The sequence below is a fragment of the Zalophus californianus genome, chromosome 6 (assembly GCF_009762305.2).
Source record: "Zalophus californianus isolate mZalCal1 chromosome 6, mZalCal1.pri.v2, whole genome shotgun sequence".
In the NCBI taxonomy this organism is placed as follows: Eukaryota; Metazoa; Chordata; class Mammalia; order Carnivora; family Otariidae; genus Zalophus; species Zalophus californianus.
This window is the reverse complement of record NC_045600.1, coordinates 104,182,590-104,196,550: the sequence shown is the minus strand read 5'-3', so window position 1 is coordinate 104,196,550 and position 13,961 is coordinate 104,182,590. Positions and strand designations below refer to the sequence as shown.

Here is a 13,961-nt window from a genome sequence, read left to right as displayed (position 1 = left end):
TACTGTTTAACAGATATTAGGTGAGGTACTGGAGACACAGTCATGGCAAGGAGTCACACTCAGAATGACACATCCAAGGTCACACAGTGAGTTGGTGGCAGAACCAACTTGAACCCGGGGCACAAGACATCTATTCTTGAACTTTGTCCAAGATAGCAGTTGCTGTCCACTATTCACATATGTAGATAAAATGCATATATTTATTTAGTTAAGTTCATACCAAGTGTTAATCAACAACAAATGGTTCAACAAGAAATTCAGGGCAATAGTGGAAGAAGTGTCACAAGACAGAATGTGATTAATTATAAAGTGAATGATAGAGATATCTCTGAAAGACTATTCAAACAAGATGGCCACTCTGGCAAAGTCAGTGGGATCAGCCATGCCCTTGAGTCAATGAGAGACAAAGGGCTGGTGTTGTGGGTGGGAGAAGTGTCTGAAGAGGGATGGGGACAGAGCCAGGGTAGAGGAGGAGCACATCCCAGGTTCAGTCGTTTATAGCAGGGCCAAAATTAGTGCATTTATTGGGGATAGTTCACTGTCCACTCCGGATGGAGCAGAGAGTTCCCATCATCAGACTGGCCATGTGAGTGGGATATTGATGAGTAGGCCAGACTGTGGAGGTTTTTTTCCAGTGGTATGCTGTTTAATGTCTAACAACGGGGTCTCAAAACAAAACAAAACAAAACACAACCCTGATTTATAGCATTTGCCAATTTTAAGCTACCAACTTGTCACTGAATTCAGGGTTGGGAAGAGATGCACACAGTTGACTCTGGTGAGCCAGTATGACCAAGCTCCAGCCCAGAACTGATTTTGTTTGTGCCTCACAGATATGTAAGGTGACTTCTTTAGGTCCCTGCCCAAATTATGATGACTTTCTTTACCCAGGACTCCTGAGAAACGGGGTTATAATCACTTGTCCTTCTCCCACATTCCTTTGAAATTTGAACCTGGGGGCACAGTGTTGAAAAGTTATTACTGCCAGCCTCTAGGAGTGTGGTGGATCTGGTCTTCCAAAAGCCCTCCTGCTACAAAACTGGATTCTTGAGAAAAATATTCTTTTTAATGAAATTATGAACTCATAGGAAATAAGAGAAATCTTTAAGGGTAGTAACTCCTCCAGCATCACTGGGCCCACCTCCAAAGCCAGTGAAATGAACTTAGACCTGGGGCTGTGAGCAGCAAAGGAATTCAGTAGAAGGACCTCTCCCAAAGGCAAGGGTATGTATCAGCGTTTCAGGGAGAGGCCAGCAAGACTTAGATATCCGTGGACATAAGATATTGAGTATAAAATAAATGGAATGTGTCTAGAAATAAAAGATAGAAACACAAGAATAAGCAAGCAACAAGAGACTGTCAAAAATGAGCAGGCAAATTCTAGAAAGAACCAGATAGAAGTTTGAGAGATTCAGTATATATTCCTAGAAATTTAAAATTCAGTGAATGGGTTAAACAGCAGATTTTACACAGCTGAAGAGAAAATTGAAAAATTGAAAGGCAGAGCTGGAAAAATTAGCTAGAATACCACAGAAGGACAAAGACACGGGAATATGAAATAGAGGACAAGTGTAAGAGGGTAAAAATGGAAAGCCTAACATAGGTCTGTTTGGAATCCCAGAGGAGGGAATGGAGACAACAGAGGAGCAATGTTTGAAGAAGATGGCTGAGAATTTTCAGAACTGTTGTAAAAACGTGCATCCCCAGACACAGAAAGGACATGTATATCAAACAGAAAACAATAAAAGTAAATTCATTATAGTTATACTAAAGCTAACATTACAGTTAAACTATAAGTTACCAAAGGCAAACACATCTTAAAAGTAGCCAGAGAGAAAAGACAGATCATCAATCAATCAATCAATACAAGTTTTAAAAAATTAGACCTACAGCATACTTCTCAAAACAACAATGGAAGCCGATGTCTGATAGAATATTACCTTCGAAGAGCTGAGGAAAAATAAAAAACCAATAGGGAGCATATCTCTACTTGCTAGATGGGATGCTGATTCATGAATTGCTTAATAAAAGTCAATTACATCCTCAAAAAAAAAAAAGGACCCATAATTGCATACCCAGGAATGTTATATTTCAAGAATGAACAACAAAAAATTACAAATGAACAACAAAAAAGACAAACCATGAAACAATTAACCACCAACGGGCATTTATTAATAGAACTCCCAAAGATGTGCTTGTGAATAAAATGACCTTTGAGGGGAAGTCTCAATGCAACAAGTAGTAGGAGCGAAGAAATGAGTAAACAATAGGCAAATATAAACACTTTCTGTTTAAAATGATGATAATAATGTTTTAATTGTGGGGTTAAAATAAGAACTAAAAGTTGAAGAAAATGTTAGGACAGAGTGCTTGAAATTAGTGTTCTAAGGTTCTTGTATTGTTAAAGGAAGGTCAAAACACTGCTTTATGTTAGAATTTGTTACATAGCCATTCTAAAGTCTCAAGAGTGGCCATTACAAAAATATAAGTAGGGGGGAAAACAATAAGAAAAGTAATAAAAAAAAAAACAAGAAAGAAGGAAAGCACAGAAGAAAATGGACCAACAAAAGCACACAGAGGACAGAAGTGCGTGTATATGCATATCAAGCAGATAAGCTTGGAAAATGAGTTGTGTTTCTCAAACTCTCTTTGGTGAAAGACTGGGAAAAGCTATCTCTCATTCTCTCTCTCTCAAATAAATAAAATCTTTAAAAAAAAATAAAATGCTAACATCCTTTAAAAAAAAAAAAGTCTTCAATCTGTCCTGGACTGCTTCTTCAGTGAGATACGAGAAAAATAAATCCCTAGAAAAATTATCACAATTTGAATGTCACGGCAATGTCAAGTTGCTCTACGAGTTTCTAAATGCTTACTCCCAATTTCTGTACCTGGTGTGTCTGGACCAGGGACTGTCTTCAGACCGCACCATGAATCACTGTCCAAGAGGAAATCTTTCATGTTTGTGAGGAGACGTGTGCAAAAAAAGCTCGTAGCAATGTTGTTCCAGTAAGAAAAGAAGTGGAAACCATCCAAATGATCACTGAGAGGACCGTGAAGGGAAGATGCTATATATTTGCTCAGTGGACTGTTACATGGCAGTGAAAACGAAAGACCTTGGATGAACCCTGAATGAATGCTAGAAGCATAATGTTAAGGGGGGGGCACCAAGTGACTACATCATATCTAGTATGACATCATTTTTATGAAGCTAAAAAATAAGCCAGAAAAGTGGTTCCTTGTGTCTCAAAGTAGGGACAGGTGGGAAGGTGGGCACACCCCCTAGATGCAGTGGTTTTAATATTGTTCTAGATGAAGAAACGCCTTTCCCACTGTCTCCCTTTTGCCATTATGATCAAACAGGCTCAGCCCTTCTCTCTTCTCTAGCTACTCACCTCTCTTTCTCCTCTGTTTCATGGCCAAGTTTTTTTATGGCGTCGTCTACACTCTTATCTCGACTTCCACCATCCGGGCACTTTCTGGACATTACTCACTTTCCAAGTGCTTGCCTGCTGGATCTTTGGGCAGCACTTGGCTCTCTTCTGTCCTGGGTAGAATCTTCTTTCCTAGACTCTGCACCCACTCCTGGTCACCATGTCATCCACACAGCTCCTGTTTCCACCTGTACAATGAATGACTCAGGTTTTGATCGTTCTGACTCCCTCTCCCGTTCCCAGGACATGTTTGCCTGGATGACCCTCGGGCACCTCAGGCTCATCATGTCATTGGCCCCACAATGTCTTCCTTCTCAACTCAGTGGGGAGGTGCCCCTCTTTCAGGCCAGACTCAGGAATGTGGATTCCCCCTCTGCCTTCTTTTCTTTATTATCACCTTCCAGCGCTGACCTGACTGGTTTCCACCAGAGAGTTCTAAAGCAGGCCTTGTTGCTAGGCCCCATTTCCCCTTCCTGCATCTTCCTCATGCCACCCTGCTCTTCCTCTTCCAGGTGTCCCTCTTCCTCACTACGAAGGCCTCTGTGTAAAAGCTTTCCACCAGAATAACTGGCAACTTCATTTCTCAAAATTCTTAGGCCCAGAATTATCTCCATCTGTTGCTCTGATTTTTCCTTAGTGAGGATTCAGGAGAGGGACATTTGTCACCAAACACCCTAAAATTCTCTCGAGCCATGTCTTCTCATTTTCATTCTCCTGCTGATTCTTCAATATGGCTTCTTTCAGCTCCAGAAATTGTGAACTACGAGCCCCTGGGCCTGGAGGCTGACATGTGGTAAGTTGTACAGGCCACCCACGTGACCTAGGGATCCTTTCAAAGGCAGCAGGCCTCAGACCCCGGCTCCGGCTGACATCCCCCTCGACCATGAAAACCCCTTTCTCCACACATTCGGAGCCTCTGGCTGCTCCAAGTGTGCCGGACCCGCGGCCCAGGCAGCTGGAGGCAGCCAGGCCTGGACCTGAGGCCAGTTAGAACATGGCCACACAGAGACCAGGGGAGAAGTGAGGCTGCAAGTACAGGCTCAGCCCTGAGGCCTGCCACAGCCATGAAAAAGAAATAGTAACGATAGCTCATTCAGTTAACCAAGTGATCACTGAGAGCCTCTTAGGCTCTAAGCACTGGGTGGGGCCCGGGGATACTGTAGCGGATTTTCTGCACAGAGAGGACTCATTTCATTTGCACAGGGCTTTATAGTTGGCTGAGTACCCTGATTGCCTGGTTTTCTAAAATGCACGCAGCAGGTTTGTGAGGTAGTTTTCATTACCCTCATTTTATGACCAGAAAGAGGCTCAGAGATGGATGATAAGGGACTTGTCGCAATCACAGCCTGCAAGTGCAAGAGCCTGATCTTGAACTCGGGTCCTCGGATTGAATGTCCAGAGCTCGATGACTCCAGACGCATCCCTGGCTGCTGCTGAGGGGCAGGATGGAGGGGGTCATGGGCTTAAGATGGCATCTTTAGGCCGCCGTGGAGGGGCAAGTGACCCCTTCCCCTGAGGACCGTTCGGGGGAGTCCCTTGCTGGGCTGGGACCAGAGCCAGGTGGCTCTGACTGGCCTGTTTTTTTTTGTTTTTCAGGAGCATAGGCGTCATCACATACATCCTGTGAGTATCCCCAATGCCGGGGCGTCGACCTAGCTTGGATCCAGGGGACCCGGGAGGAATGAGAGAGGGGCAGGCCGATTGAATTTACTGATTTTCCTCATTTCCTCATTTCCTGTGAGCCAGATGTGTTCGATCCAGACGGCACACCTGGCGGTCTGTGCTCTTAGCTCCGTTTCAGACGCTCGGCCCCGGGGCGGAGGTGGAGCCTTGTCAGCATCCCCACTGTGGCCAGACACACAGGCTCAGCCTCACCCAGGCTGCACGTCCTGTGACCAAGTCGGCTTTCGCCCAGAAGCCTTAGTCCGGCCCTCCGGGCTGCCATGCCTTCCCCGATCCCGCGTCTTTCTCCCCCCTCTCCCCTTCCTTCCCCAGTTCTCACAAGCTCTCTTGTTTCTCCCCAGAGCCTCTTTCCCAGCCCCGAAGTATTAAGTTGCTTAAGTAGCCATTTCCCGTGGAGCTCCATGTGCAGTGGATCTGTCACTTTCGATCTCTGTGGCCTTGGGCAGATACTTAACCTCTGGGCCTGTTTTCCTCATCAGGAAAATAAGAATCTCAAACTTCCTGCCCACGGGTGTGCTGGGCGGCTTAGATGAGCCGCCACGTGCAAAGCTACCGGCGCGGCTCTGGCACGTGGCACGTGGCTGATGAGTCAGCGTGCATTCCAGCAGTGCTTCCCCTCACTGCACACCTGGGATGTGCTATTTTTAGGGCACACTGGGTAAGAGTCCGCCCGCAGCCAGAGGCGCCGTGGGGGCTCCAGCGCCCCAAACCCCCATCCGCCAGTTCTCTGACTTTTCCAGCAACCCACAGACTAGAAGCTCTGTAGGACGTGGTGGACCCCCCTGAGCTGCGGAGGAAGGTCTCGATCCTGGCTGCACGTTAGACCTTTTAATACCTACCGCTGCCCAGATCCACTGCAGATCTATTATCTCAGGATTGCTAGGGATGGAGTCTGGGCATCATTATTTTTTAATCAGTTTTTTAAAAAAGATTTATGTGTTTACTGAGAGAGAGAGAGAGAGCGCGCGCGCGCACACGTGCGCACAGGTTGGGGGGGGCAGAGGGAGAGGGGAGGGAGAATCCTCAAGCAGACTCCCCGCAGAGCGCAGAGCCCTACGAAAGGCTCTATCCCAGGACCCTGAGATTATGACCTGAGCCGACATCAAGAATCAGACACTTAATGGACTGAGCCACCCAGGTGCGCCTAGGCATCAGTACTTTTTAAAAGCCCCAGAGGAATTGGATGCAGAGAAAGAATCTGATGCAGTGCTCGATGGTTCCAGATTCTGCGTTGGCTCTTGAAACCTTGATTTTTTTTTTCAAAACTCTGATTTCCGTATTGAAATATTGAGAAATTTCAGTGTGTACAAGGCACATAGCCTTCTTGCAGCTCATTGGAGTCCCACACAATTTCTTGAGTGCCTGCTCTGTGGCAGGCGCTGGGCCAGGCATGCAGGATGCTGACATGAAGGAGGTCTGCCCTGCTTGCCTGGAGCTGTCTGTGTCGGGGGGGAGACACCACACAGCTAAGTCGCACTCAGTGGGACCAAAGTCACGCTGGATGTATGAACACGTCTCTGTGAGACATGGCTGGGAGGGGCACTGGTTTGCTGGGGCTGTGGAAGATTTAACGAGATAGAGATTGAGATTTATCTGAACTGGGCTGTACAGAGTGAGATTGATTCTGTAGGTGGAAAGGGAGGGAAGGGCTGTCTGCTGGGGAAGGAAGCAGTGTGCCTGTTAAGTGTGGTGAAATGTCCTGAGGAGGTAGCAGGAACTAACTTGTGATGTCCTGCCCCGGAGTTTAGATGTGATCCTGTAGAAAATGGGGAGTCATAGAAGGTTCTTTGGGTTCAAAGACAGAAATAATGGCCACCAATTCCAGAGCGCTTAGAATGAGCAATATTGCCCGGAGCATTGTCAATGTATTTATTCTTTTTTTTTTTTTAAAGATTTTATTTATTTATTTGACAGAGAGAGTGAAAGAGCACAAGCAGGGGGAACAACAGAGGGAGAGGAAGTAGGCCCCCTTCTGAGCAGGGAGCCCGATGCGGGACTCGATCCCAGGACCCTGGGATCATGACCTGAGCCGAAGGCAGATGCTTAACCATCTGAGCCACCCAGGCGCCCCAGTGTATTTATTCTTTACAAAATCACGTGAGGTGGAGGCTTTTATGTTCTTTATTTTATAGAGAAGGAAACTGCAGCTCAGAGAGGTTGAGTAACTTACCTAGGTTCACACAGCTATTGAGTAGCAGAGCTGGGATTCAAATCCAGGACTGAAATATCAAAATTTTCCCAGTGTACCTTGCTGCCACTATGCCAATCAAGTGGCAGTGGGTTGGGGATGACCTGCAAGAGATATTTAGTAAATAAAACCAACAAGAGTTTGGGGCCAGTTAGATGTGGTGAGGGAATGGATGGAAGAGTCAGAGGTGGTCCCTGTGTTCTAGGTTGGGTGCATCCGTGAAGGGACATCATTAATCAAGGCAGGGAGCTCATGGAGGGAGGTTAGGGCACAGTGACAATGGCACATCTAGGGAGAGGTATCCCATAAGAGGTATCCCAATATGAGTCAGGAAACAGTAGATTTGGGAGTCACTATCTGAATGATACATTCTTGACAAACCCTGCAAGGGAACTTCACACACCTATCTAGGCCCTAATGGCCCATCTCTTCCCACACCTCTCAGGTTTGGCTCAAGCTGCTCCCTTAGTCTAGAAGAACTTTCATCTCCTCTGATTGCTGACAACCTCTTCATTCTTCAAAACGCAGCTGATACAAATGTCAACTCCCCCATGAAGCCTGCACTGGGTTTCCCCTCTGTCCTGTGCTCCCCCAGTCCTCCATCTGGTCTTCCATTTTTTCTGCTTTATTCTGCTTGGGATTATGAAGAGCCATGTCCCTCCTCTTAAGTTCCTTGCAGACACAGTTTCTCTCTGTCACATACTTAGTAGTAGCTCCATAAAGCAGATTGAATTCAACTGTTAGCTGAAAAGGCTGCTGACTGGCTGCCCAGAGGGGGCCAGGCGGTGTTGCTAGGAGCCTCCCATCCCCATGCAATAGTACGAGTCAGGGTTCCCTGACTCCATCACCCCCACCTCTGTCTACTTACCTACAGTCACGTGTTACCTCTCTGTGTGCTCAGCCTAAGTGGAGCATCCCCTTTCCTGGGAGACACGAAGCAGGAAACGCTAGCAAATATCACAGCAGTGAGTTATGACTTTGACGAGGAATTCTTCAGCCAGACCAGTGAGCTCGCCAAGGACTTCATTCGGAAGCTTCTGGTTAAAGACACCCGGTAAGAAGAGAGAGGAAGGCATGAGCTTCTTGGATACTGAGCTTCTCCTGTCCCCTCTCCCAAAGACATGTCATTCTGTCCCTACTTTGCCATGGGCTGCCATCTGCACCATTGTGGTCTAATCTGGGCGGGTGCTGAGAAGTGTGGATTAGCTGAGACTTGGCATTCATCTTGCTTGCTCAAGTCTTTCTGCTTTCTTTCTTGCCAGAATACAAATAACTCTGTGTGTATGTGTGTGCACGCGTGCACGTTTGAAAATCAGCCTGTGTTTCTCTCGGGCACATCATCTTTTCCCGTCTGTCCCAAAGGCGCCAGAACTAGGATTTGAAAAGGAAGGTGGCAGAGTTTCTAAACCAATTCAGGTGGGAGTTGGGGGAGGCAGACTCAGCGGGGCCAGTAAGTGGGAGAATAGGAGACATGCTAATCCTACCCCTTCTTAGGGCCCAGGGTGAGCCCCTTGGCTCTGGAGTCAAAGCAGGAGATAGGCCGCGGATTCTAAGGTGCTGGGTGCCCAGAGCATGACTAGATGGGACAGGAATGAGATCTCCAGATTCTAGAAGGCCATGTCCCCTTGGTCCCACAGACTTCAGAGAGAGCCAGAATGGGGTCCTCTAAAGGGCAGGGGCCTGGTTTCCCCATCCAAAGGCAGTGCTAGGTCAGGTCCCTACCAGAGCAGGAAGGAGGGAAGAGGGATCTGGGAAGCAAATAGAAAAACACCAAGGTTTCGTGGTCTGTGGAGAGCTAACGCTCACAAGAGCACTTAATGACTCTTATAGAGTGTGGCGTTAGGCCCTTCAAGTTCGGGACCAAAGATGAGGGTTTACGTAATGTCACTCTACTGAGGGGCCTGTCTGGACCACTTTCTCTGGAATGCGGGGACTTCAGCCAGTTCCCCATCCGTCTCTGCATCCCCCATTATTCTGGTTCGATGGCAATGGTCAAAGAATGCCACAGTGCGGGTCTGACAAGAGTAAGAATGGAGACCGTTGCTCTCAGCTTCTGTCCTGATGGATCATCACTGTTTTCTGATCCTCGTTGCAGGAAACGGCTCACAATCCAGGAGGCTCTCAGACATCCCTGGATCACGGTAAGGGCATGGTGTGGAGTGCCAGTGAGCAGGCAGGTCGGCAATCTCTCTGGGTGGGTGGCCAGATGCAGAGGGCCCACCGAAAGACCTTTGCTAGAAACACCCACCCTCAGGCACAGATGAAAGCCGGGCAGGGGTGCCAAATGGTCTGGATTTGTTCAAATTAGGTTCATAGGTTTAAGTTTATATTTCACAGGTTCAGGTGACTTATGAAATGAAACCTCACAAAGCTCCGTTGAAACCCTTTATGTTTGGGGCCATCTTACAAGGCGTACTTTGTCAGAGGACGTGTCGCTAGCACTCTCAAAGCAGAAATCAGGACTCACAAGTTGTAGAGAGAAAGGAATGACAATTAAAACCTCAACTCTGTAACCAAGCCTCCTTCTTTCTAACTTCCGGCTCTCAGAGTAAAGGATGACACTCTGACCAGAACAGGGCTCAGAGATGGAAGCCTGGTGGGGAAGAGAGGTGGCCACCCCCAGAGCAATGCTGTTCCCTCTGGGGATGTGGGGGCACGAAGGCGACTCCCCGCCTAACCTGCTTCGTAATTGGGCTTCCAGCCGCTGGTTTGGGGAGGGTCTTGCTGTCTAGTCACAGTACAGTGAAGTGCTAGTTTTTGTTTTTGTTTTTTTTTTAAGATTTATTTATTTATTTTGAGAGAGTGAGAATGAGAGAGAGAGAGAGTACATGAAAGGGGGGAGGGTTAGAGGGAGAAGCAGGCTCCTCGCTGAGCAGGGAGCCCGATGCAGGACTCGATTCTGGGACTCCAGGATCATGACCTGAGCCGAAGGCAGTTGCTTAACCGACTGAGCCACCCAGGCGCCCACAGTGAAGTGCTAGTTAAAAGCACTTTGCCGAGGGGTGTCTGACTGGCTCAGCTGCAGAGCATGTGACTCTTGACCTTGGAGTTGGGAGTTCAAGCCTTCAAGCCCCACACAAGGCATAGAGATTACTTACAAAAAAAAAACCAAAACACTTTGGTGGGGTGAGAATCAGGAGACCGGGATTCTGGCCCTACTTCTGCTGACTGATGAGATGTGCACTCCCTGGGTCTCACTAGATTTCCCATTCACCTGCATTGCAAGGAGAGGGCTGGCTAGGATGATCTGAGCGTGCAGATGCACAAGAATAAGGCCTGTGGAGGATGGAGGGCAGGGAGGGCTGGAATGCTTCGGAGAAGGTCACGCTCATCTGCTCATTAAAGGATGGGGAAGGCCAAGGGCCCTCTAGGTTTGGAGTGGGCCCAGAGCCCAGAGCGAGGGAGTCTCTCAGGCTTAGTGTGCTGAGTTGCCTAGGCCTGGGATGCCAACCGGCCCTGAAGGAGAAAGGTCCCTCAGCTCCCCTCTGTCAGCCATGGCCTTGTCTGCTCCTACCTTTGAGTGGATGCCTGCAGAGTCCTGTCTATAGCCTGCTTGCCTGTGTGAGCTCCCTAAATGCTGTGCGTGTGGAAACCTCCTCTAATGGCCATGGACCCCTCCCCCACCCTGAAGTGAGCATGCAGCCAGCACCCCTGTACTCTTTAATCTTATTCATCATCTGTGGGGATGCTCATCCCACCGTGGTCCTCCCCGTGGCCTGATGCGTGCAGTGAATGTGTGCCTTCTGCCTGCACCTTGAACTGTCCTTCAGATCAGGCATCAACTTAATTCTGGCTGTTCTATCTAAACACCCACCAGTCCAAAGGAGAAGTCAGAGCCCCGGAACAGCAGAAGACAGAACCTCCCCAGCTGAAGACCAAGCGCCTGAGAGAATACACCCTCAAATGCCACTCGAGCATGCCCCCCAATAACACCTACGTCAACTTCGAGCGTTTTGCCCGTGTAGTAGAGGACGTGGCTCAGGTCGACCAGGGATGCCGTGCCCTGGCAGGGACCCATGACACCATCCAGGACGATGTGGAGGCCCTGGTCTCCATATACAACGAGAAGGAAGCTTGGTACCGAGAGGAGAGCGAGAGTGCCCGGCATGACCTATCCCAGCTCAAGTACGAGTTCCGCAAAGTGGAGTCCTTGAAGAAGCTCCTGCGAGAAGACATCCAGGCCACAGGGGACTGCCTCGGAAGCATGGCCAGGAAATTGGACCATCTGCAGGCACAGTTTGAAGCTTTAAGGCAGGAGTGCTCAGCAGACCTACAGTGGATCCAGGAACTGGTGGGCAGCTTCCAGCTGGAGAATAGGAACGCAGATGGCCTGGGCTCCATGTTCCACAGGGACGCCAGGGAGTCCCTAGTGGAGCTGCTCGACAGATCAGCCAGCAAGGAAGTCTTGGCCGGCTTGAAGCTCTGAGTACCAGAATCTAGTCGGTGATGCATCCTGGATGATTTGCAGAAGCGTGCTTCCAAGTGCCCTGCCAGGGCATCAGCTAGAATTATGCTGTGGGGTGTGTGTCTGTAGCAGAGCCTTCCACCCCCTTCACAGAATCCAGAACCAGGAAGGTGCTAGCTAGTTATTCATTCTGCACCTCCTCTCACCAACCTGGGTTTCTGGGAGGGTGGCTGGCACAGAGAGCAGCCTGTTTAAACAGCAGGCTGTTTAAACAATTGCAAGTGAATACCCCTCCGCAAACCCTTCTCTGGAGGGAGGATGGCTGGCCCTGGGGAGATGCTTGATAATTGATTTGTAATAATGGATTTGTTCACACCTCACTTCCCATCTCTGTGCCTTAGGGACTGCAGACTAAAGGGCAATCTTTGCCTTAGCTAAGGATAACAATAAGCCAGTGTGGTGCTTTCCTGCTACAGAAGGAGGGATTTAAAATGCACGGAGAAAATATTACCTTTTATTTGCACTGGCTTTTCACTTACTGAGCACTTCCGTCTTTGATCTTTTAAAGAACTCTGTGAGCAGGAAGGTGGGTGGTATTATTATTGTTGTTACTATTATTTCCATGTAACTGTTGAGGAAATTGATACAGAGAGGACAAGTAACTTACTCAAGGTCTTTCGTAGCTGGTCGATATGGATGGAACAGAAACCTAAGAAGCCTGACCCTCAGATGAGGTCTATGGGAAGAAATAGTGAGACTTTGCTATAAATATCCACCTTCACGTTGAAGTTCAGGTCCAGAGGTAAAGTTAGCAACTTCCTCTAGTTCATGTATTCTGCCAGGTATAAGTAGAATGCCCCATTCCTTTAGACAATTGTCCCAAGAAGTGGGTCCTGGAGGGTGCGGTTCGTGGGTCCTATCTAGCCCTATCCCTGTCTGAAGATCAGCTTGCAGAGCAGTAGGCGAGGGGCAGCATCTCCCCCTTTTCCCCTCTACCCCTTCTAGCTAAAGGCCCCAAACTTGTGTTAGGAATGAAGACCGAAAGGAACTCAACAAGAAGGTCCCTTTTCTTATGTACCTAGGGCACTGGGACCCTGAAAGGGCTGAGAAACTCTGAGAGAGTTTAAGACTGGGAAGCACAGGCTCAGTGGTCCCCGCCTGACGCCAAGCTTTGAGCACACCTCCCTGAGGACCGTGTGAGGTCATCTCCCTGGAGGGGCTAGTCAGCCAGCTCATATGGACAGAGCATGGTGGAGTGTGGGCCTGGCACTGGGCTAGAAGCTTGGGGGTGAGGGACCAGATGGTATCATTTCAAACTGACTTCACAGATTCACAAAACACCCTTGTCAGATAGGCAGGGTAGGTGTTATTCCCAATTTGAAGATGCGGAAACAGAGAGGTTGTGATTTGCCCAAGGCCACGGTCGTGGTAAAAGTGGCACCCTTCTGATGATACTCTGTTGCTCTTTCTTGCTTCCCCTAACTGCCCCAGGCTCCAGGAGTTTATTCTCTGCTTATAGGGCAGGGATACCCAGACTCACCCATCCGTCTATTGACAAATAATGTTTGAGCACCTGCCAACTGCCGGGCAGTCGGGTTGGCACTGGGGATACAATGTTGAGTGAAAACAGGCTCATTTCCTGCCTTCATGGAGTTCACAGTTAGGAAGAGGATTCCAACATTAATCTAGAACATTCTGCAAGTACAGAAGTGCAGGTGGAACACATGCTATGAAAGAGAAGTGTGTAGCTGGCAGCAGGGGTTTGATCTAGTCGGGGAAGGCTTCCCTGAGGTGGTGATGCTGGAGGCGAGGTCCGTGAAGCAAAGCAGGGAGAAAGAAGTGTTCCCGACGGAGCTGTCAGGGCTAGGGCTCGGTGGTGGAGGGGGCATGGAAGCTGGAAAGGAGAGGATAAGGTGGATATATATATGGTGTAGATGGGTCTGGAGAGGAGGCATGACCAGTGGTACTTTGCCATATTAAAGAGCTCTGCCTTCATCCCAAGAATCATGGGGAGCCATGATGGATGCCAGGCTAGTCAGCAGCCTGTGCTGCTGGGCGGGGGGAGGGCATGGCCAGTGAGCAGCACAGATGGCAAGTGGTTTGGGATGAGACATGAGATTTTGACCCCATGCAAACCTACCTCCTTTTCCATTATCCTGCCAGATCATCTCAAATATCATATATAATATTTGTAACAGAAACAGTTTCTATCAAATGTAAGAAACCATATTTTCATCAAATACATGATGCATTG

General features: G+C 48.4%; 1 protein-coding gene across 11 annotated transcripts in view; it reads left to right on the top strand.

Moving 5' to 3' along the window:
* Positions 1 to 13,961, top strand: part of DAPK2 (death associated protein kinase 2) — a 132,135-nt gene that overhangs the window by 107,340 nt on the left and 10,834 nt on the right. For 7 of the 11 annotated variants that reach the window (XM_027570887.2, XM_035728045.1, XM_035728047.1 and 4 more), the window contains 5 exons: positions 4,176 to 4,224; positions 5,028 to 5,054; positions 8,177 to 8,356; positions 9,398 to 9,443; positions 11,120 to 11,754. In XM_027570887.2, the coding sequence (XP_027426688.2) occupies positions 4,176 to 4,224; positions 5,028 to 5,054; positions 8,177 to 8,356; positions 9,398 to 9,443; positions 11,120 to 11,728 (911 nt within the window). In that variant the 3' untranslated portion in view covers positions 11,729 to 11,754. Of the gene's footprint in view, positions 1 to 4,175; positions 4,225 to 5,027; positions 5,055 to 8,176; positions 8,357 to 9,397; positions 9,444 to 11,119; positions 11,755 to 13,961 lie in introns of those variants that run through there. The other 4 variants (XM_035728043.1, XM_027570888.2, XM_035728048.1 and 1 more) reach the window with 4 other exon arrangements.